Source organism: Hylobates moloch, unplaced genomic scaffold, assembly GCF_009828535.3.
Source record: "Hylobates moloch isolate HMO894 unplaced genomic scaffold, HMol_V3 SCAFFOLD_6, whole genome shotgun sequence".
Lineage (NCBI taxonomy): Eukaryota > Metazoa > Chordata > Mammalia > Primates > Hylobatidae > Hylobates > Hylobates moloch.
In genome coordinates, this window is record NW_026652281.1 from 13,952,463 (window position 1) to 13,977,218 (window position 24,756).

At 37.0% G+C, this 24,756-nt stretch overlaps 1 protein-coding gene across 4 annotated transcripts in view; it reads right to left on the bottom strand.

Annotated features, from left to right (window-relative positions):
* CNTNAP4 (contactin associated protein family member 4) overlaps nt 1–24,756 on the bottom strand; it is a 297,138-nt gene that overhangs the window by 252,526 nt on the left and 19,856 nt on the right. For 2 of the 4 annotated variants that reach the window (XM_058440476.1, XM_058440475.1), the window contains exon 1: nt 5,589–5,712. Coding sequence is in view for 2 of the 4 variants with exons in the window: in XM_032156379.2 (XP_032012270.1) it covers nt 5,589–5,699 (111 nt within the window). In the remaining 2 variants the exon portion in view is untranslated. Of the gene's footprint in view, nt 1–5,588; nt 5,713–24,756 lie in introns of those variants that run through there. The other 2 variants (XM_032156379.2, XM_032156377.2) reach the window with 1 other exon arrangement.

A 24,756-nucleotide genomic window follows, 5' to 3' on the forward strand; every position in this document is an offset into this window, starting at 1 on the left:
TTTTTATTATACTTTAAGTTCTAGCGTACATGTGCACAACATGCAGGTTTGTTACATACGCATACATGTGCCATGTTGGTGTGCTGCACCCATTAACTCGTCATTTACATTAGGTATATCTCCTAATGCTGTCCCTCCCCACTCCCCCCACCCCACAGCAGGCCCAGGTGTGTGATGTTCCCCTTCCTGTGTCCATGTGTTCTCATTGTTCAATTCCCACCTATGAGTGAGAACATGTGGTGTTTGGTTTTCTGTCCTTGCAATAGTTTGCTGAGAATGATGGTTTCCAGCTTCATCCATGTCCCTACAAAGGACATGAACTCATCAATTTTTATGGCTGCATGAAAAAATGCTCATCAGGTTCCCCTTTCTCTAGGCTTGAGATTTTTCAATCATGTACAAAAGTTATCTCTTACTCTTTTTTCATACAGAAAGTATTGGTTATTAAATATATTAATACTATCATTTTAAAATTTTAATTATTACAAAGGTTTTTTTTTTCTTTTTTTCTTTTTTTTTTTCTTCAGACAGAGTCTTGCTCTGTCACCCAGGCTGGAGTGCAGTGGCATGATCTCGGCTCACTACAATCTCCGCCTCCCGGGTTCACGCCGTTCTCCTGCCTCAGCCTCTTGAGTAGCTGGGGTTACAGGCACCCGCCACCACGCCCGGCTAATTTTTTGTATTTTTAGTAGAGATGGGGTTTCACCATGTTAGCCAGGATAGTCTTGATCTCCTGACCTCATGATCCTCCTGCTTCGGCCTCCCAAAGTGCTAGGATTATAGGCGTGAGCCACTACAGCACCCGGCCTATGCAGGTTTTTTTAAATACAATACATTTAACACCAGGAAATATCCACCTCAAAAAAAAGCACCTACTATTTTTTGTCTTTAGGGATATATCCTCTTAAGCACTGACATGCAACATGCATATCTTGGAAGATTTATTGAAACATAATAGTTGTTCGCAAAGAAGCACAACAATTTAGGGCAGTCAAAATTGCCAAACAATGCTATATAGATTGTCATAATTATTGTTATAGAGATCCATCCAAGAATGGGAGTTATCTCTGTCAATTAACCAAGTAAGCTAATTCCTCTACAGATAAGTGCTTGATTTTAATATCAAATTCTATAGGTATTGGGAGAACATTGCTAAACAAGCATTTAGAATAGAAGTGTGCAGTTGTGGTTTAAAAAAGAGAAAATGGAAAAATATAGACAAATATCCAATTTTTAACATCTGGAAATATTATGATAGACAAATATCTAATTTTTTAACATCAGAAAACATTCTTATCTTACAGATTATGTGAGTGGAAACTCACAGTATTTGTCAACTATGGAAACCATCTTTTATATACTTAAAGAGGTGTACATATGTATGTTTCTACTCACACATACAAATATATTATTTTTCCTTTGGACAATCATTTTATTTACTATTGTATTAGTTTTCCTGTACACAAATATATCAATTTTCAATCACTCATTTCCAAGGTTGTCCAAGTACATTAAAATAAAGACTTACATTTGGATTATAACACTACTAAAAGATGTGGTTTCTTCATATTCTGGATTCTAAATGTACTAAGGACACATTTAGACTATCAAATGGGACACTAGAACCTGTTTGAACTCTACATTGACAACACTAAGAGTCAATGTATGCTTAACTTTAAATTGCCCATTAAAATTTAAGCTATACTGAAACTCCAACAATGAAAGTACTATACAGCTATCTTTCCTGGATAACCTTATCTCTATTCCTGGATTCCTGTTGGATGGTTGATTGGATTCAAGAGTCACATGCCTAATCTCTTTCGCAAAATCTGTCTAACCCATCCTTGATGTTCTCTTCAGAGCATGCAAAATTTCCCATCTTCTGCAATATGAATAGGCCAGGAATGTTCCAAACCATCAAGTCCGATTGCCTTTTTTGCTTATGTTTCTTTCTCAATGTATTTCTTCCCTCATACATTTTGCTATAAGCTTCAAGGAGAAATAAAGGTATACCTTTTCTATTTTGCCTGGAAGGCTCCTCAGGTAATTATCTAAATTCATTGCTTACAAGTTCTAATCTCTACCCAGCATTAGAACACAATTCAACCAAATTTGCTACCACTTTTTAACAAGGATTGCTTTCCCTCGTATGTCCAGTAACATGACCCTCTTTTCTTTCTGAACCCTTGCCAGATACACTTTAAATCTTTGTATTTACACCAACAGTCTTTTGAAGGCAATCTAAGTTTTTCTATCATGTGCCTCAAAATTCTTCCAATCTTTTCTCATTACTCAATTCCAAAGCCACTTCCACATTTTAAGGTATTTATTCCAGTGGCACTAAACTTCTAGTACCAAAATCTGTATTTGTTTTCAAGGGCTGCAGTAACAAAGTACTACAAACAGGACATCTTAAAAGAAGGCAAGTTTATTCTCTCACAGTTCTGGAAACTAGAAGTCTGAAATCAAGATGTCCACAGGCAGGGCCATACTCCCTCTGTAGGCTTAGAGAAGAATCCCTCTTTGTCTCTTTCTAACTTCTGATGGTTCCTGGCAATCCCTCGCATTTCTTGGTTTGCAGCTGTATCACTCCAACCTCTGCTTCCATCTTCACCTGGTCTACTCTGTCTTTCCTGTCTCTGTATATCTCCAAATCTCACACTCCTTATAAGGACACGGGTCATTGGATTTAGCCCCCCACCCCTTAATCCAGTATGGCCTCATCTTAACTTGATGATATCTGATAAGACCCTATGTCCAAATAAGGTCACCTTCATCGGTATTTGGGTTAGGATTTCAGTCTTTTAGGAGGACACAATTCAACCCATAACAGCACATATGTGGCAAAATTAAATTAGCATACTTCAAATGGAAAATATGTTTAATGGTAATCCTCCCCTCTCCTCCCCTCCCTCTCTCTCTTTTGAGACAGAGTCTCACTCTGTCACCCTGGAGTGCAATAGCACAATCTTGGCTCACATTACCTCCAACCCCTGGGTTCAAGCGATTCTCATGCCTCAGCATTTTGGATAGCTAGGGCCGAGGGTGTATACCACCATGCCTGGCTAACTTTTTTGTATTTGCAGTAGAGACAGAGTTTTGCCATGTTGCCCAGGCTGATCTCAAACTCCTGAGCTCAAGTAATCCTCCTGCCTCAGACTTTCAAAGTGCTAGGATTACAGATGTGAGCCACTTTTAGTAGCAATGGTAGCCTTTTTTTGATCCCCTTCCCTCATTACTAAGGCCCTACTCATTTTCACAGTATTACCCTTGACACTTCTTATCCCACAGATGGAAAATAAGTGGGTAACTTTCTCATTTTTTTGGTCTATTCTTTGGCTCTAAGTTTTCATAATTCTGTGGGAAAGAGGTCATTCTGTGTATCTAAGATACTAGGACCTTTATTTGCTGGTTTAGTTTATTTAGATATGACTGCAGACTTGGCTGAACACTTTTTCCTAGCCTGACTGAAATATTATGAGAAATGTTTCAATACTAGAAATAAAATAGAGCCTTTAATAAATCACTGAAAATCTGATGCTCCTTTGTGAAAACTTCATGTAATTAATAGGGGAAAAAAAGAAAAACTAAATCAGAAAGAAAAATGTAATCAAGTAGGTTTACAACCAGCAAAAGATAATTAAAATGATCCTGTTTTGTGTCTCGGTTTCATTAACATGTAAATGAGATTCGTGAAGTTTGATATTGTGTTTTACCAAGAGCCATAGAAATGAATTAAGAATGAAAATGAGTCCCACTGATGGAGACTCCTGATGAGTATATAAATTAACGAAAAATATGATTTGATCTAATTAATAACATATATTTTTGTGATGTATTGAACCTCAACAAAGGAAATCTAGATAAATAGGTAAATTAAAATGTTGTGTTCCTTTCACAGGCCCACATTCTGTGAAAGCTTTTATGACTCAAATGAAGTAGTGGTAAATGTCAAACTCTGCTTTTCTTTATAAAGAAGCACAGAACGGAGACCTTATTCTACGATTAGCATTGCAATAACAGCATTCCTCCTGGTGGGTCCATAGGTACAGGGTCTGGAATGGCCATCAGAGAGGCTAGGCAAGTCCCCCGATGGGTCAGGGACTCAGAATTGCAAAGAGGAAGAGACAGTCCTGTGTGACCAATAACTCTCACTGCAAGTCACTCAAAAGGAAAAGGCTAGCATTATCTACACAAATATATTCAAGCACCCCCCAATTTCTCATCTGATAGAAGGATCTCAGTTCTCACTCTCCATTGATACCTTCACATTCAGAAGAACACAAAAGTACGTATCTCCAATAACATGAAATGAAATTTTAAAATAAACTTAAGCTTAAAATCGTCTTAAAGTGTTATATCTATACTGGAATTAGAACTATGTGTGATATATATTACGTATACCAGATGGCAAAATACACACACACACACACACACACACACACGTATTTGTCATGTCCAATGTAAAGTGTGCTCAAGCATTAAGCACATATTAAGGATAACATCCAAGAGTGAAATTAGAAGTGGCTGACTGATGTTGCCATGAGAGGAGGAGAATAAATGAGAGAAACAACAACATCAGGCATTAAAACTTTTTATGATTGTTAAAACGTTTTCTGTATTAGTATTGCCAAGTGTGTTTTCTTCCACTGCATGTGCAGATGAATTTTACCTTAGCATGTTATGAAAAGAGATCACAGTGATAGTCTGTCTCTAAGTACACAGTGTTTTTGAAATTCTGTCTTATTTCTACAGCAAGGTGCCATTTAATTATCTTCAGTTTCCTTTTAACATATTCAAGTGATCAAATACAAACTAAGATGAACTGAGTTTTTTTTTTTTTTTTTTTTTTTTTTTGAGACAGGGTCTCTCTGTCGCCCAGGTGCTAGTTCAGTGGCACAATCATAGCTCACTGTAGTCTCCAACTTCTGAGTTCAGTGATGCTCCTGCTTCAGCCATAGCTGAGACTACAGGCATGCACCACACGCAAATTTATTTTTTATTATTTTGTAGAGACAAAGTCTTGCTGTGTTGCCCAGGCTGGTCTCGAACTCCCCACCTCAAGTGATCTTCCCACCTCAGCCTCCTAAAGTGTTGGCATTATACGCATGAACCACCACACCTGGCTGAGTACTCCTAAAGGACCATGAAAATCTTATTATGTTCCTATTCTTCAGCTGATAAGAAAATTATGTCAACCACATTGAGAATTCAAAACACTGAGGGATTGTTATTTTTAAATAATTAGCGTTTTTGAAAATTACTTCTTTAACTTGAAACTGAAGGCCAATTAAGGTTTCATCACTAATGTGTCCATAAGGATTGCATATTATTGTAGAAAATATTTAGTAAGATATATAAAAAGCTTGTGAGATGGAAGGAACTCAATTCTTTGTAATATATGATGTATCCCTTTCACATTCCAGAACAAAACCTAGATGTCACATACATCTCATGAGTTTTAACCATTTGCTTATTTAGAAATTTACTTTCTTTTACAATGTATCATTCATAATGATTCTATGCAAAGATAATGAAAAACTAGTGAGATTTTCCATGGGCCAGTCAGAGGAGAAAAGCAGACTTACCATCTCTTCTATTCAGCCTTGCAAATCCAGGACCATGACTGCTGGAGAGCTCAGAAGAACTGCTGAAGGATGCCTGAGGCAAGGCAGACACAAGAGGATCATCACAGTCATCTGCCAGGAGGAACAATGCCACGTTAGGGCTAGTTAGTGCTGATGGCTTTCGTGGAATCAATAGACAAGACAACAAACAAGTAAAACAACAACATCAAAAACTAGGATCTAAGATCTCTAAAAATACGCCTACTACTTATAGGGGCTATTCTACTAGAAGTCTAGTAAGTTCAATGAGAAAAGAAAAAACTTAAAGACAGGAGAATATGAAAATATTTTAAAAATCATAAAATTATATAATAAAACAATATCTTAAGGTAGAAAAGGTTATACTTCATTATAAAAGATTCACAAATTTAACTGTATGAAAATTAAATACTTAAGGTTTTCAAGACACTGCAAAGAAATTAAAAAGAAAAATCACAAAATGGAGAAAGTACTTGAAAAACCTATAACCTAGTATACAATTAGTATTCCAAATAAAGGAAAATAAAATAGGGAATAAAGTAAAACAAAAACCACCTTTAAACCATGACACACATTAACAAAAATAACACAAGGCATGATCAGACTTCACAGCACAGCCTGGCGTGGTGGCTCACACCTGTAGTCCCAGCACTTTGGGAGGCTGAGACAGGCGGATTACTTGAGATCAGGAGTTCAAGACAAGTCTGGCCAATATGGTGAAACCCCATCTCTACTAGAAATAAATTAACAAGGCGTGGTGGCACATGCCTGTAGTATTAGCTGCTAGGGAGGCTGAGGCAGGAGAATCGCTTCAACCCGAGAGGCAGAGGTTGCAGTGAGCCAAGATCACACCACTGCACTCCAGCCTGGGTGACAGAGTAAGACTCTGTCTCAAAAAACAGACTTCACAGCACAGACCCTATATCAATTGATCCACAAACTTATCAGCAAAAAGAGATGTAAACTGGGACTACAAAACGATACTAGTTTACAGACATTAGACTAGCAAAATGTAGGCAAAAAGAAGCTCTGACACATTGCTCGTGGGAGTATAAACTTGAGCAACTACTTTTATAAAAACAGCTTGTCATTAGATGTATATTTGAACTTTCCCATACCCTATGTTCCACCAGTCCCTTCGATATACGTAGGTCCTTCTATGATGAACCCCCAGTCTCAAGGAGTTTTGTCTTTTTACCCAAAGGTAATATACAAATACTAGTAATGTTGTGTCCCATGAAAATAAAAAAAGTACTCAGAGGAGCTTGCTTTATGCACCAGCAGACATGTATGATTTCTAGCAACATTGCTCATAACAGCAAAAAAAAAAAAAAAAAAAAAAAATTAACAACCAGCTGTCCAATGGCCAAAGAACAAATAAAACATAGTGCTTTTCACAATAGAATAATACACACCAGTGAAAGAAACAACACCACAAAACAAAATAGTTGAATCTTAGAAGCAACATTTTTGAGGAAAACAAAATCGTTATAAAATAATATACAGTATGTTGATCGTTTTGAGAATCTTAAAAAGCCAAGCTAAGTAATACTGTATGTTGTTTAGGGACATATATGAGTTTAAAAAAGTACTTTTACAAAAAGAAATAAAAATTATAAAATTCAGGATCTTGGTTACCTTGAGAGAAAAGCAGAATCAACATAAATTTACACAGTTTTAATGTGATGGAATGCTCTAATTGGGGGTAGGTGGTGTCAGAGGTGTTAGAACCAGAGTGACTCCATCTTGAGTGAGGGCCCAGAAAATGAGGCTGAGACTTGGTGGGCTGCATTCCCAGAAAGTTACGTATTCCTAGCCTCTAGATGCTTACGGTTAAGGGAACTGATAACGTTTACTAAACAGACACAGACTTAGTCGTGTCCTGATACCCCAATAACTTGAGAATAAAAGCATTCCTAATTTTGCTTTAAAGATATTAATTGATTCTTGCAAAATACGGTAATTAAGAAAAGTAATCCTTTATCACAAACCCTTGTAGCAGAGCTCATCTCCCCATGATCTTTTCTAATCATATATATACATACACACACACATATATATACAAATGTGTATATATATATATATATATATATATATATATATACATACACACATATATATACACACACAAGTATTTGTACCAAGGGTGGATGCATTATTCCTCTTACTTTCAGGAATGCCCTACTCTGTCTATGGAATCACTGAACTTTCACCACTTTACTTTCTTAATAAGCTTGCTTTTGCTTTGCACTGCGGACTCACCCTGAATTCTTTCTTCTGTAAGATCCAAGAACCATTTCTTGGGCTCTGGATTGGGACCCCTTTGCGGTAATAGTGGCATAGTCACAGGCTTATAATTATGATGTTTCATATAAAATATATTACACATGCACATACATTTACATATGTATCAATATGTACATATACATATTAATGTATATACACATTTATCGTCTATCTACCCTTTCATGTGAATCACATATATTGCTTTTAATATTAAAATATAAAGTACAAAGAGCGAGGGAAAGTATAATAATCTCATGTGTATCATGAAATCCATACATGTTTAATTTATTCAGCCAATTCTTCATTCGATGTCATCTTTAAAGCATTTGCCTTTTATTTTATACTTTTAAGTTGTTCCCATTTTTGCACTAATCAGAAAAATATTTCTCTCCTATTTAGTTTTTAACATATACATTCCGTAACTTAAAATTATACAGGGTTATTGTCGCAAATGTTTTCATTAATGGTAAGCAATTATTTAAATAAATATAAGAATTATCTAGATTCACCTGAAATTTTATTAAATTTATTATACCTGAACCTAATTTGTTCTTGAATGCCTTTCCCAAGAGCTTACCTGAGGTAGTATTTTACTTTTCAAGATTGTCTCATTTTCATTCAAAGTCTACTTTTTCTTACTCTTACCTTAAATTCTTTCACCATTACAACAGACAGTTCCTGCATGACTATCAACTAGCTTACGTACTAACGCCAGCCAATCCAGTTGTAATTCAAGAATAAGGAATGTAGACATAAAAAGATATACAACCCATGGACTTACAGGCAACAACAAAAATGTTTTAATATGCTGTGGAAACTGTGGCGTGTATGTTTACACACACAAGAGACTGCATTACATATATGGGAGGAGGGTGCATATGTGGGTGTGTGATTACTAGAACTAGGGATTTTTAAAATCATTTTCAGCATGCAGGTGTAAGTGTGGTGAAAAGGGTGTTTAATTGCAATTCACAATCAATTATGTAGATTGAGATCGATGTTTTGGATGTAATGCCTCTCTGGTACAACCACTCTAGCGAACATATAATTATTGTTCATTTGTTTTTGCCAACTATAAATTAAGAATCAATATTGTTCTACCTCTGGCTTTAAAAGAGTGGAATTAAAACAAAAGAAGGGGTATTTTTTTACATTTGTGGGGAGAAAAACATATAACTTGGAAAACGGAAGGGTACACAGGGGGCTTGTGATATTTGGTCAAGTTTTGGTTGTTGGCCTTGGTGGTTACACGGCATTATTATTCTTTACCATGAGCATATACCTGCCCCTACAATCTGTTGTATGTTTATTTAACAATGATATATTGTAGTTATTTTTACAGAACTAATAATAACTAAGACACATTTAGAGAACACGCTGTGCTAGGAAGTTATAATCCTGCCACACATAGTAACTAATCTTGACCTCTCCTTCTTGATATATTAATGTTGCTCTCTTACAGATGAGATCATTGAACACAGTTCGATTAATTTGCTCTTCTCATTGTGGTAGAACCGTATCTATAATGCGAGTTGGGGTCCGGAATCCACTATGTAAGAATACCATGACTGTAATTATTATTTCTTTAGGTTTGATGTGTAGGAATTCCATCACACACCATAATAACATGAATAAATTCTCTCAAGGAGTATGTACTCCAGTTCCAGGTTTGCCATGCTATTTTTTAATTTCCCATTTGGTCTTCAATAGTCTTGACAACAGAGGAAGGGAACCTCAAACAGTAATAATCAGTCTGGAGTAAACATGATATTTTTCTCTACATAATAAATTAAATTGGAATTCTGGATTAAGCATAAGTCTCCTGAGTTTAATTCCAGAAAACCAGTTTTCTCTGACTGCACCAATAAAACACAGCATCTAGACTTGCAAAGCTAAGGACCACATTCCAATTTAGAGGCTCTCAACCAGAGGTAATTTCACCCTACTGCTCCCCACTTCCAAGAAGTATGAGCAATATCTGAAGACACTTTTGTCATCACAACTAGAGAGGATACTTCTGGCATCTACTGGGTTGAATCCAGGAGTGCTGTTAAACATTCGACAAAACACAGGGTAGCCTTCCACCACAAAGAATGCTCTGGTCTCAAATGTCAATAGTGCCAAGGTTGAGAAACAATATTCTAGAATCTGGTAAAGCAACTCAGCACACTGGTCTTCTCCTGGAGTAATCTCACAGCTAGAACTTTCAAAGATTCTTAGCTCTAATTTACAGCTAATTTTCAGATGCAAATAAAGATTATTCAGTGCACGTGAGTATACAGGCATTTAAGTAGGGGGCTTTTCGAATTGGAAATAACATTTTAGCTATTTCAGCCTAAAACATAATTGCATTTTTAAAAAATTAAGTGCTATATCAGATTGGCATATCATCCTGCTCCCTCTACTGCTGAGCCACAGGCAAGATTCTTGGTAAAAAGGGGCACAGGAGACCATGGACGTCTCCATTCACTAGTGAAATTTAGTAATCGAGTAACCAAACATTTCCTGGAAGTTTATACCATTAAAAATGCAGCTGGGTATGTTGAGTTCATCATTGTTTCCTTCAATTAGAGAAGAAATGAACATCACTCTCATTACTCCATGCTTATTCAAAATTGTATTACATTTTATTTGACTTTTCTCAGTCATATTAGAATTTCCACATTAACCTTGATATCAGTTGGAAATAGTAAAACACTAGCTTTAGTCTTTTCATTAAAAATGTATGTATACTAGTTACATCTACAATATGTTTTAATGAATTCTGTTAGAATATCCACACTAGAAAAAAATATGCTGAGTCATTTTCATACACATACACCATATACATACAAATCTATGGGTTTCCATTCAATATCTCACAAAAGTCACCATTTACTCTTTACATGAAAGAAAAACTTACCATTGTCATTAAAAAGTAAATGGCAAATTAGATCTATGGCAGATTGTATATACAGGAAAACTCAACAGCCTCCTTCACTATACCTTGCATCTTTATTGATGCAAGGTATACTGAAAATATTTTAATATAGCTCAATTAATGAAAATTTTATTTTACAAATGGCTTTAATGCATAATTCTCATAAGCAAATAAAAGTTGTTCAGTTTTTAATAAAAGTAATTCAATTTTCTTAATCTGTGTGTAATACTACCTGTACTAACATAATAGGTATATATTATTAGGTGCTACATTCTCAGTGCTTTACATGAATTAACTCATTCGATCCTGATAAACACCCAATATATTTGATAATATTAACTCTAGGGACACTTGAGGAAAAAATATCACAAGAATTAAATAATTATTAAATAATTAAATTAGGAAAATTAAACAATTTACCTAAGGACCCATGACTAACAGGTGGTAGAAAGTGTATTTAAACTCAGGCAATACGGTGCCAGATCTTCTATGCTGAGCCAGTACTTTGTGGAAACAAGTACTGGTGACCTAAAATATACTTGTCAAAAAAAATAGGGCTGATTTTCAGCAGTATTCCGCTTAGTTGCCACTGACTAGTCATCTTCTCAGTGATTTGGAAGACATGTCAAAATTAGTTGCATGCCTGCTAATGAATCATATGTCCCATAAAAGTATGCATTGGAGAACAGACTAGAATAGATAGAATAGGCAGCAAACATAGTTTAAATCATCAAAAATCATCATACACCAGAGGCAGGGTGAGACCTTTGACAGGAAGCTTTGGAAAGATCGGGGTCTCGTTCCCATAAGAAAACAGTTTATTTAGACCTATTCCAAATAGTCCATCGACAGATTCAGGATTAAGGAACGGCCTTCCCTTCAAGAAATCTATTTTCTTGAACAAAACATTTTATTCCAACCTATATTACAATTTCCATCCAGTTAAAATTGGAAATCATCAACATATTTAAGAAAGTATGGAATTATGTTTGCATATATCAAAAATTATTATTTGTAAGTCAACATTTCATTCAGAAATTTTCACGATGACATTGTTATCTAACCATAAACCCAGTCTGGGCTACTGCTACAAATTTCACGTTCACTTCAGGATCCCAGGTGAAGTCTTGTCTCCTCGCCCTAGCATAACACACAACCCAGTACCTGATGTACCTCTGTTTCCTGCCCAGTGAGAGACTGAATACACAAATGGGAAATGGCCAGTCTACATGCAAAAAACAGAACCTGTAGTAACTAGCCCAGGAAGCCAACCTACTATCTACAGGAGCCAGTCCAGGAAGCCAGACTTCTGTCTGAAGCAACCAGCGCAAGAAGCCAAATAATAACACCTGTAGCAAGTGGCCCCTGTTTTAGTCCGTTTCCATGCTGCTGATAAAGACATACCCGAGACTGGGAAGAAAAAGAGATTTAATTGGACTCACAGTTCCACATGGCTGGGGAGGCCTCAGAATCATGGCGGCTGCAAGAGAAAATGAGGAAGCAGCAAAAGCGGAAAACCCTGATCAACCCATCAGATCTCATGACACTTACTCACTATCACGAGAATAGCCCGGGAAAGCCCGGATCCCCTAATTCAATTACCTCCACCTGGGTCCCTCCCGCAACACGTGGGAATTCTGGGAGATACAATTCAAGTTGAGATTTGAATGAGGACACAGCCAAATCATATCAGCCCAAATAGCCAGGACTTAATAACTTACAGCTTCCCTCATTTTTGCCCGTGTTTCCAATTTAGAACTGGCTGAATATGTTTATGAGATATTTAGAAATTTTACTAAGTATAGGGAAAACCAAATGTATACCTCTAACTAATCCCATAGGATGCCCAACTTCTGGTCAGCCTGCCTACAGCCTCCCCTAGCCAAGGCCTCCAACCAGGGCACACCTGAGCCTGCCCCTTTACTCCAATGTAAAGTTTCCTCTCCTCTGCCTGCCTTTGAGTCTCTGCCAAACTCAAATGGTGGTGGCCAACCACCTTGCTGCAGCAAACTCTAAATAAACAGCCTCTGCTTGATTTCCTTTGGGTGGGCATCATTTATCTCCATACCATGGAGCTTTCCCCCAGCTCTGCCATCTCATCCTCACAGCTGCAGCTGTACAGTCTACACTCAGCACCAAAAAAGAGCCACCAAAGTCCATTTTAAGCACTCAGAAGACCCAAGAATGTTTAAAAAGCAGCATCAGCCAGCTGGTAAAGGGTATTATAGGCCAGGTGTGCTCGCTCATGCTTGTAGTCCCAGCACTTTCAAGGCCAAGGCTTGGAAGATCTCTTGATGCCAGGAGTTCAAGATCAGCCTAAGCAAGATGTCAAGACTCATCTCTAAAAAAAAAAAAAAAATAGCCTGGAATCCTAGCCACTCGGGCGGCTGAGGCAGGAGGATCTCTTGAGCCCAAGAGTTTGAAGCTGCCCTGAGCTATGATCACACCAGTGCACGCCAGCCTGGACAACATAGCAACACCCCATCTCTAAACTAAAATTAAAAATAAAAATAAAATTCTATGGATCAGCTCCAGGTTGCAGGGTTGTCGCATCTCTGTAGTGTGCATCTTCAGTGATTCATCCTAACTGCCTGGTAGCATCACCTCGGGGAGATGTAAAACTTCCCATGATTGTGTCCCACAGCCAGAACCATGCTAGTCTGGAAACTACTAAAATAGAGCTGCAAATTAATTTCTGTCCAGTGATGAGCGTTGTTCCTTTCATAATGTCCTTATGCTTTCCATACTGTTTCATGGGACTGTGAAGGAACACAGCCCGAAGGACTGAAGGAACTTCTGCGGTGTCACACCCCACCCCTCTCTCCCTATATAGTAGCCATGGCGCCTGACGGTGTGTGGAGCAAGCTGCTACACTGTCACATTCTGATGAGAAAAAGAGTAAGTTTAGGGAAAACTGACAATACACCTAGGATTGAATAAAATATAATTTTTCTAAGCATAGGTGACGAAATATGAGCCAATCCTGGCATCATCTCTCATCCTTTCATCATTACCTAAAATGATATTTCAATTCGATTAAATGCCATGAGTGTAGACTATTACACAATTTTTTAGCTTCTTCAAGTATTAATTTGACATTGACATGAAAATTAAGATTTACTTGAGAATCCTGGTTTTAGATATTTGAAATAACAAACATGAGCTTCTAATTCTGTCAGTCGTTGGCTTAAATCTAAAAAAAAAAAAAAAATGTTGCTGCAATTTAAAACAAGTAACTATTTATCAGTATGTTTTCCTAGAGCTAAACTAAAGACAGGGATAATTTTCTAGTTGTCAAGTAATTCATTTAGACAGCAGCCTATAAATTTCTATGCATTTTCTCCTATAGGAGCCATGAGTAGATTTTATATATATATATATAATTGCTAATTCTCTGTAAGGTTATTCAGCTAAGCTTTCATTTGGACGCAAACACTGGCTTACATGCTCCAAGTTATAGCCTGAGTTTGAATAGCTCTTCCAATTAATCTTCACAATTAATGGATTAATGGGAAGGCAGTTAACTTCTAATGACAGAACAGCCAGAGGCTGATTTTAGAGGTTTAATAGCAACTATTTGAAGTCCAGATATTAGGACAAAGAGACCAATGAAAGGTGAAGGGGTAGAAGAAACAACAATTTTTTAGAAAGTAAAGAGAGCATCAGAGATCTAGAAATCTGCACACATTACAGATTTTTATTGACAGATAATTTGGCCATATGTGACACCGTGTCACCTAATTTGATATCAGGAATAGTGAAAAGAATATCTTTACAGGGTAATCATTTCTGGAGTTTGGTGTATACATATATATATATATGTATATATATATGCATTTAAAATAGATTATCAGGAGAATTAGAGGATCAAAAGTTAATTTAAAAAAATATATGCAAAGATGCTGAAACATATTTCCATTTATTCCACAATGATAATATCAATTTAGTCTCCATTTCATCACACACACCTCAGCTAGGTTTGCTGATTTACTAAGTGAACAAATTGTAGTAGTTGTGTATTTATATCGTTGCTTTGATTAATGCAGTCAAACAATGTTTTCCATATGTTGTTATCCATTCTCAATACCTGCAAATTGTCTGTCATTATCTTCTGTTTTTCCACTTAGAAACATAATTTAAATTAATTACAATATTATATACATTGTTGGCCAAACATTTGTTTCAGTTGCTTTTTCTGTTTTTATGTTCATCTTTAATTTTGCTCATGCTTTTTGTGTTATTCAATGAAGTACTTTTGTTATTGTTAGGCTATGGCTGTGTGCTTAACCATCTATTGTCATCAAACATTTGTCTCTTTGTTAGTGATCTATTTAAGCATTGTGAAAACATGGGATCTGGATTCAGAGAGGCCAGTCCTCAAATTCTTGCTCTGGTACCTCCCGAGGTCTGATACATACTGCTTCAACTTGATGCACCTCCGCCTATAAAGTGCAGATAAAAATATCCCCTTCACAACAGAACTGCAAGAACCTCATGTTATACCATACATAATATTTAAAAAGTACAGAGTAGGTACGCAAAATAATCTATCCCTTTCTTCTTTTACTTCCCAATACCATAAGCAAAGAAGAGTGTGTTCTCATCAAGGATTTTTCATATGCCTGTCTTTAATGCACCACCTCAAAAATTACTCAGTGTGATAAATTGATTTGGAATTGCGGAAACAAAATCTTCGTATCAAGTACTGTACCTGTCACTGGAGGTATGCGAATCATCTTGACTCCTGCCTGTGACATCTCACGTTCAAATCCTCTGACTTGAGCACCACTTAGATTTTTCACTTTATGCTTTCAACATTTTGCTTTCTATAACCAGTCCAACTAAATATTCACAGTTTCAGAGTGTAGGAGCCCATCATGTTTTACTGCATTCACTTGGGATTTTGTTTGTTTTTGTAGAGATTGGGGAGTCAGGAAAGGGCGTATTTGCCACTGGATGTTAAGGGCCCACTGTTGATATGTGGTGGAAAACAATGAGAAAAGACAGATCTTCAGAAAAATATCAAAACCAACTAACTGCTTCAAAGTGAAAGTCTATAACCTTATTAAGAAGGATGGGTTCAGCCACTGTGGAAAGCAGTTTAGATATTTCTCAAAGAACTTAAAACGGAGCTATTTGATCCAGCAATCTCATTACTGGGTATATATGCAAACGACAACTAGAACTTTATATACCAAAAAGACACATACATTCATATGTTCATCACCATAGTGTTCAGAATAGCAAAGATGTGGAATCAATCGAGGTGCCCACCAATGGTGGACTGGAAGAAGAAACTGTGATACATATATACCATGGAATACTACGCAGCCAAAAAAAAGAATAAAATCATCTCCTTCACAGCAACACAGATGAAGCTGGAAGCCATAACCTTAAGCAAATTAATGCAGGAAGAGAAAACCAATTATCACATATTCTCACTTATAAGTGGGAGCTAAACATTGAGCACACGTGGACATAAACATGGGAACAGTTGACACTGCAGACTACTTGAGTGGGGAGAAAGGGAGGGGACCATGTGTTGAAAAACTACCTGTTGGGTGCTAGTCTCACTACCCGGGTGCAATATACCTATGTAGCAAATCTACACATGTATCCCCTGTATCTAAATAAAAGCTGACTTAAAACAAACAATCAAAAAAGAATGGTGGGTCTTGCCAGACTGCCAAGCTCTGGACACCCTCAGTTCCTTCCCACTGCTAAGCCAAGTAAACCCACTTCCCATGGTCAGGTCGGCCCCAGTTCTCAGTAATAGGTAAATTAAGGATGGGGAATTTAGAGCCTTAAATTCAAAAGCCTTAGATAATTTCTTTATTAAAAATGGGCAATGAAAATAAATTACATAGCACTCAACTTAGAAAAAACAATGAAATAAACATCAGGAAAGCACAAGGAAGGAATTCGTAAAAAGTGCCAGCTAATCAGTTAGAAAATGCAATAACAACAAAATCAATGAATCTACGATCTAGTTCTTCAAAACAAAAAATACAATAAATTATAACCAAAAAAATCCTACTACCTATTCTTATGGAGAAAGTATAAGTATACAAAATGAGAATTAAACCAGGAAATTGTCACAGACATAGAGAAAATTGAAATAACTATATGATCACTTTTCTCAAATACATGAAAATCAATTCACAAATTTAGAGGAAAGCAATTTAGCAATTTCTTGTAAAACTAAATGTGCAATTTTCATATGTCCCAGCAATTTCATTTAGCCATTTATTCCAGAAAAATAAAAACTTATGTTTGCACCAAAACCTGTAAACAAATGTTCATAGCAGTCCATCCTCACTTCAACAGGTGAGTGATTAAACAAACTGTGCTACATAGATATCACTAAATACTGCTCTGCAACAAAAATGAACGGACTACTGATATACAATTTAGATGAATTCCCAAGAAATGAGATTGAGTAAAAAAGTCTATCTCAAAAGTTACAAACTGAATGATTTTAGGGATTAAGATATGGACATCCTTGGGGGACCACATTTCTGCCTACCACTGTTGCCAAACTGTAATTGCAGAACCAAACAATTTTTTCAGATTTTCTGTCTCAAAATATCGCCCACTGATTGGTCAAAAGCAGTTTTGAAGGCAGATGTAGCGACACACATATATTGCTTTAGTGATGAGACCTCATATTTTGAGAGACCCTTTTAACAATGGAGTCCACACGTATAATTTTATTTTGAGTTAGACAAAACTAGATCCCTCCCAAAGTCACTTGGAAGATTATCCCAATCCTCCCTTCAATGCACAAAGCTGAGAAATGTTCTTCCCTCCTTTCTGAGCCCTTGGGGATGCTCCAGGCTCAGCCATAGTGCCCTCTTTTCTCTGACACCTCTTGAGAGCCCTGAATCCTCCCATCCTACCGGGAAATTCTTCCTTAACTTGAACAGGCTTCTATTACAACACTTCTGTGGTGGTCTGGGTCTCTGCTTGCTGAGATGAAAGTGACTGGAAGATCAATATCAGGTTACCTGTCACCTTGCACTGAAGCCAGAATATTGTGTAGCATAGTGACAAGTGTAGCTCTTGAAACCTCCTCTGTGGGTTCAAGTTCTGCCTCTCCTAAGTACTACATGATCTTAAGCATTTTATTTAAATTGCCTTCCCTATCTCGAAATGGGGATAATGATGGTACATACTAAACAAAACAGGGATTTCTGAGAATTAAATGAGTCAGCAGATAAAGAGTACTTGGTACCTGGTGTATAAAAAGTACTATGTAAAGTGTTTATGATTGCTGTTTAAGTGTTTATTATAAATTCCAAAGTTGGAACTGAATAAAAGTTAACTAGATATGTCTTAGAAAATCTTATAAGAATTACTCCTTAAGGAGAAAGAGAAAAATTAGCATTCAATCTTCCTAACCACATGGCTATCCTTCCCTCTAAAAAAAGGGGATTTTACTGAATTACCTAAAAAGAAAGTAAAACTGTCCTTATGATGCATTGTTTTCTCATTATGAAATTATTTTGGATGTTCCAAAAGACCATAGTTCTCTTCACATCTCTTGAGCTTCAGAGCTGTTTGTTTCATTTTCTGCAGAAAAGCAGAATTTTAAACTGCACATGATGCAGAAATCAAACAGCCACAATTTATTAAGAAAGAGAGAAAGGAATTCAGAGAACATGGGCATCTCTTTATTTGGACACCTTTGATGATATAGTTAGAAATTCACACTGTGCCAACTAAAACACATGTCCATGAAGTCACAGCAACAATGTCCCCCTAAGTGTGTGCTACTTCCATTACTGATATTTTCAACCTGAAATTGCCATGGTTTCGACTTTGATTCCTGGAGGGAAAATTGAGTAAGTCTCAATTCAATTCTTATTCTAGTCATATTAGATGATATTTCAACATCACTGAACAAATGCTCCCTTTTATTACTAAATTATTTTAAGAGTTGTTATTTGTATCTCAAAGTATCACACTTAAAGATGAAGGCTGAAATGTTTCCTAGTGATAAGGAATTTTCCTGCAGATAAATGCATTTTAATAGGGGAGTCCATAAAGCTAGTTTAATAAATAGCTATTTCTCACTAAGGGAAAAAAAAATCAAGCCAACTAGGAACAATAAGCTTCTCTGAGCAATAACATGAGATTAGATAGAGAATATTTCCATTTCATTAGCTAAGATTATTGTGTTTGATTTCATAATCAAGCAAAGAACAAGCTTAGCTGGTCTCAGAGGTTCATTTCCACTGTTTTAGAAGCTTGGCTAAAAGCTGGCAGAGTAGGTGTGCATTAGCTCAATGCAGAAGAACTGATATCTGTTCTGAGCTCTGGACTCTTTCCCTTCCCAACAAGACTACACCCCCTACCAGGGACCCATCACTATTACAAGGACACTCAAATGTTTCCAGCTCCTGATCTCCCTAAACACATGTAGCATCGTGGCATAGAGCCCTCCCTTCTAGAGAGAGAGTCAGGTGTATGAGCCCCTCAGTGGACAGAATTCTAAGATGGTCTCCAAGATTTCAGCACCTTGTATAGGCCTAGTATAATCCCCTCCCCTCAAGTGCGGGCAGAATCTGTGAATATGATGGGATATCAGTCCTGTGCTTATGTTATGTTATATAGCAAAACTAATCTTGCAGATGTAATTAATTAATTGAGGTCCTTCATTTAGTTACCTAAAAAGGGTATTATCCTGAGTGAGTTGACCTAATCAGGGGAGACCTTCAAAAGGTCTAAAGGTCAGAGACACAAAAAGTCAAAGAGATAAGGAGCATGGGTGAAATTTATCTTACTGGCCTGGAAGGAGAAAATCACCGTGTTATAGAAAATGTCACCTGTCAAGAAACGGTGGACAGCCTCTAGGACCCGAGAATGGCCCTGGATTGACAGCAAGCCCATAAATGGAGGTTCAGCTCCAAGGAAATTCTGCTAATTAACGTGGGCTTGGAGAGAATCCCAAGCCTTAGATGAGATCATAAGATTGATCCTTCATATTTCTGGGTCCTTCAACTCTTTTCAAAGCTATTGTGAAGTGAAGGGTTAATTTTATCAGATCTGCTAGCCCTGCTTGCTTTTTTGTCACTTTTTGTTTTTTGTTTTTCATTTTTCCTTTTTCTATGAAGCTGAAGGCCATGGTAGCTGAAGACCTCGCCACTGAAGCTGAAATTGTACCTTCCCTGGCTACTTTATAGACGGATATCATTCCTATGTCACCATGGTAATGGTCGCTTTGGTTGTTTCTTAGAAACTTGGGCCAGCTGCTGTTCAGTTCAAACCAGTAGAGACCACTGGCCTTTCAACTGGGTCTGTGCAAGTGACCAAGAGGTGGCTTTTTGAGGTCAGAGAGCCAAAACTCCACCCTCAGATCATGCTAACTCCACCGTTTTCTGTGCATATGTCCTATGAAATGCCATGAACTCTGACTATTCCTGCGCAAAACCAACCTGTCACTTCATTTTTCCCCACTGCCAATCACCTTCCCCATGCCTTAGATCATGCCACTTCCTTAACCCATAAACATCCCTAAGCCTCATCTTCAGGGAGGCGGATTTGAGAGCTGTTTTCCCACCTCCTCACTTGGAGACCTTGCCAATACATCTTTTCTCTTTTGCAAAACCTTTGTTACAGTGATTGATTTACCGTGTGCAGGCAGAACAGACTTGGACCAGGCCAGTAACAATTGTAACCCTCCCAAAGTCCTGATAACATTTCTTCATTACTAAACCAAGTACTGGTAACTCATGTACTTCCAGGTCTTTCAGTATACATGAGTTCACATACTGTTTCCAAATACCACTATATTAATTGTTAATATTATCTTAAGTGTTATGTACCATGCCTTGAATTAGATCATAAATTATTTTAAAATAGAAAACACCTGTTTCAATTCAATTCGTTTGCATATCCCACCATGAACCACTTTTGGCTTCAAACACAATTTTTTTTAAAAAATATGTTTGAATTTTTGTTTTTGGATTTCAGAACTTAAAATCATCAGTTGAAAATAACCCTTGGAGCTATTAATATGATGATGGTATTACAAGTAGCCATCATTTGTCATTTTGTTTTTCAAGACACCTGTTTAAAAATTGATCATTCCCATAGTAAAAGACAAAGATCAACAGTCTCATTCAAAAATGCTCTTTTTGGGCGTGTTAATTTTTTATACACTACTCTTACCCACAATTTCCTGGAATTATGAAGACTATGGTATAGTTTTTCTTTGTTTTCATGTCTGTAAGTTATAATTTCCATGTTAGTTCCTATAAAATACTGTTGATCTGACGAAGTATGTACTTGTTCATCACCTAGGCACTCTTTTATAAAAGATACCCCTTCCTTGACATTCAGGTACTTCCTGACATATGTCATAGTGTCTAATGTACTGCAAATTGATTTCATGTTTATCAATGAAGACACGAATAAAATAAATTGATGCTTGTCAATGTGCCAATGTTTTAACTGCAGCCCTCTAGAGAAAAATGTTAATAATAGTTATGTGTATCGCATGCTATATCTCAACCACGTTCAATCTTTACTACAACCTTGTGAGAAAGATATTATATTTATTTTCTATATGAAAAATTGAAGGTCAGAGAATTTTAATTTCTTGCTGATGACTTTGGGCTCATTTATTTGCCATTCAACATCTTTGTTTTTAATTTATAATTTTTATTATGCTTTCAGTTCTGGGATACATGTGCAAAACGTGCAGGTTTGTTGCATAGGTATACACGTGCCATGGTGGTTTGCGTACCTATCAACCCATCATCTACATTAGGTATTTCTCCTAATGCTATCCCTCCCCTAGCCCCCCAACCGCTGACAGGCCCTGGTGTGTGATGTTCCCCTCCCTGTGTCCAACAGCGCAGCTCTCCCATTTTATTGCTTGAACTAGTTATTTCAGCAAGTATTTGAGGACATTGTCCTATGTGGACATGATGTGGCAAGATACCTGCTTATAAGCAACAATGGAACATGTTCTCTTTAAAAGTGAGATTCCTTTAAAAGTGCATCCGTGATATTCCAGATGTCACCTGCAAAAAGTTGCCTTAACTTTTTTTTAATTATTACACTTTAAGTTTCAGGGTACATGTGCACAATGTGCAGGTTTGTTACATAGGTATACACATGCCATGTTGGTGTGCTGCACCCATTAACTTGTCATTTAACATTAGGTACATCTCCTAATGCTATTCCTCCCCCCTCCCCCCACCCCACAACAGGCCCCGGTGTGTGATCTTCCCCTTCCTCTGTCCGTGTGTTCTCGTTGTTCAATTCCCACCTGTGAGTGAGAACATGAGGTGTTTGGTTTTTTGTCCTTGCAATAGTTTACTGAGAATGATGGTTTCCAGCTTCATCCATGTCCCTACAAAGGACACGAACTCATCATTTTTTATGGCTGCATAGTATTCCATGGTGTATATGTGCCACATTTTCTTAATCCAGTCTATCGTTGTTGGACATTTGGCTTGGTTCCAAGTCTTTGCTATTGTGAATAGTGCTGCAATAAACATACGTGTGCATCTGTCTTTATAGCAGCACGATTTATAATCCTTTGGGTATATACCCAGTAATGGGATGGCTGGGTCAAATGGTATTTCTAGTTCTAGATCCCTGAGGAATCGCCACACTGACTTCCACAATGGTTGAACTAGTTTACAGTCCCACCAACAGTGTAAAAGTGTTCCTATTTCTCCACATCCTGTCCAGCACCTGTTGTTTCCTGACTTTTTAATGATGGCCATTCTAACTGGTGTGAGATGGTATCTCATTGCGATTTTCATTTGCATTTCTCTGATGGCCAGTGATGATGAGCATTTTATCATGTGTCTTTTGGCTGCATAAATGTCTTCTTTTGAGAAGTGTCTGTTCATATCCTTCATCCACTTGTTGATGGGGTTATTTTTTTCTTGTAAATTCATTTGAGTTCATTGTAGATTCTGGATATTAGCCCTTTGTCAGATGAGTAGATTGCAAAAAATTTCTCCTATTCTGTAGGTTGTCTGTTCACTGTGATGGTAGTTTCTTTTGCTGTGCAGAAGCTCTTTAGTTTCATTAGATTCCATTTGTCAATGTTGGCTTTTGTTGCCATTGCTTTTGGTGTTTTAGACATGAAGTCCTTGCCCATGCCTATGTCCTGAATGGTACTGCCTAGGTTTTCTTCTAGGGTTGTTATGGTTTTAGATCTAACATTTAAGTCTTTAATCCATCTTGAATTAATAAGACGTTGTAGCTAACGATGTTAGAAGTCCCTACCAGGTTCTAGAGAACATCAAGTCACAATCATTAAAGAGGAACTGATTTAATACAAAGCACACTTGAATCATTTCTGCCCTACCTGCCCCCACCCAAATCACTATTGGTATTAAACGTCCACCACCCACATATTGTTTTGCTCCACTCCATGGCTTAAAAAGAAAGAGACTGAATGTCTCAGGAAATGTGCCCGTTGATAAGAATGTGGTCTGGGAGAGGATCAGCAGTCCAGGTGGCCAGCATCCCTGCAGGCAACTGAGCCCTTGGAGAGCTCTAAATGGCTGCAGCCACCCCATTACTTTAAGGGTGTGTTTACTCCACTTGTTGGCTTTCTGCTTTCATTTCAGATTCTAATGAATTCTTCCACTTGGGTGGACCCTAGAACTGAGACTCTGGCTGCTTCTCAGCACAGCCCCGTTACCACACACACACACACACACGTACACACATGTGCATACACAGTGAATGGGGTAATCCAAAGAATCTAACTGCCATTCGTGAAACCTAGACTGTTAATTCTAAACTCATTTTCAGTTCTACTTTCTCCCACCCAATCAACCCTTCATATGGCTGCTCCAGGAAAATTACATTTTTCTTATTGCATTTTAGTTAAACTTGACTGTTACATTTTGATTAAACACACAGTTCTATTCAGGTTCACTGAGATTATCACCTTGGAATGGCCTCCAGAGGAAGACCTACTGGCTAACCTCCTTGGGCTTAAGTGTCCTCTTTGTCTTTATGGCACCCTGTGTAAGACTCTTGCACAGTAATTAATAAAACATTAAAAATGTGTGCTCAGCTGTGTAGTTTGAAAGACTGTGGCAGTAGAACAAAAGGGATGGAGAAGATATAGGGACACTAAAGAGGCAGCCACAGTAATTTGTGACTATGTGAAGAGATGGGTGAAGACAGCAGGAAAACAGAAGTGTCTCTTTGAGTTTCTGATTACAGGTGATCAGAAAAAAAAGAATATGTTTGACATAAAGAGTAGATGAGGAAAAGGAGAAGCAAAGACTATTTCTGATTCTAATTTAGTATCTGGTTTATCAGGTCTTATTTTATGAATAATGAAAAAATAAAAGTTTTTAACAGACATTTTTTAATGTTGCCGATGCCAAACAAAATTAAAGAGAGCAAGTTATCTGAAGTTCTTGGATAAAGTATTCTGAAACAGCATGCTGAAGGATTTGCATATAACCAGTAGCGAAGTGAAAGATTGTGTATCTATCTATCATAAACTTCTGGGCTTCTTTTTGTATAGTAAATGTTGATAAATTTAAAAGATAACAGATTATGTCATAGCCTGAGAACATATATTTCAATGAGCCCAGTGGAAATTTCAGAGATAGATTATAATCAAGTAAAGTCAAGTAAATCAAATAAAATTATCTTATTCCTCAGTACTAAGAATTTAATTTTTCGCTGTAACACAACTCAGAGTATAGACATTTGAAAAAACAGTTCCTTTTAATTCTTTAGGGCTGCAACATAATAAATTAAATACATTATTATGATTGAACAAAAATAAATATAAATAGTTATCTTTTATTTTAGTTCATTCAGCACCTCAAGTACTTTGTGATGTGGGGAATTTATACTGCTAGGATCCAAATTCCCAGCCAATATGATTTTGAATATATGTTTGTTGGTTTTAAGCAAAATTAAACTGAATAATAGTGTTTTATAAAT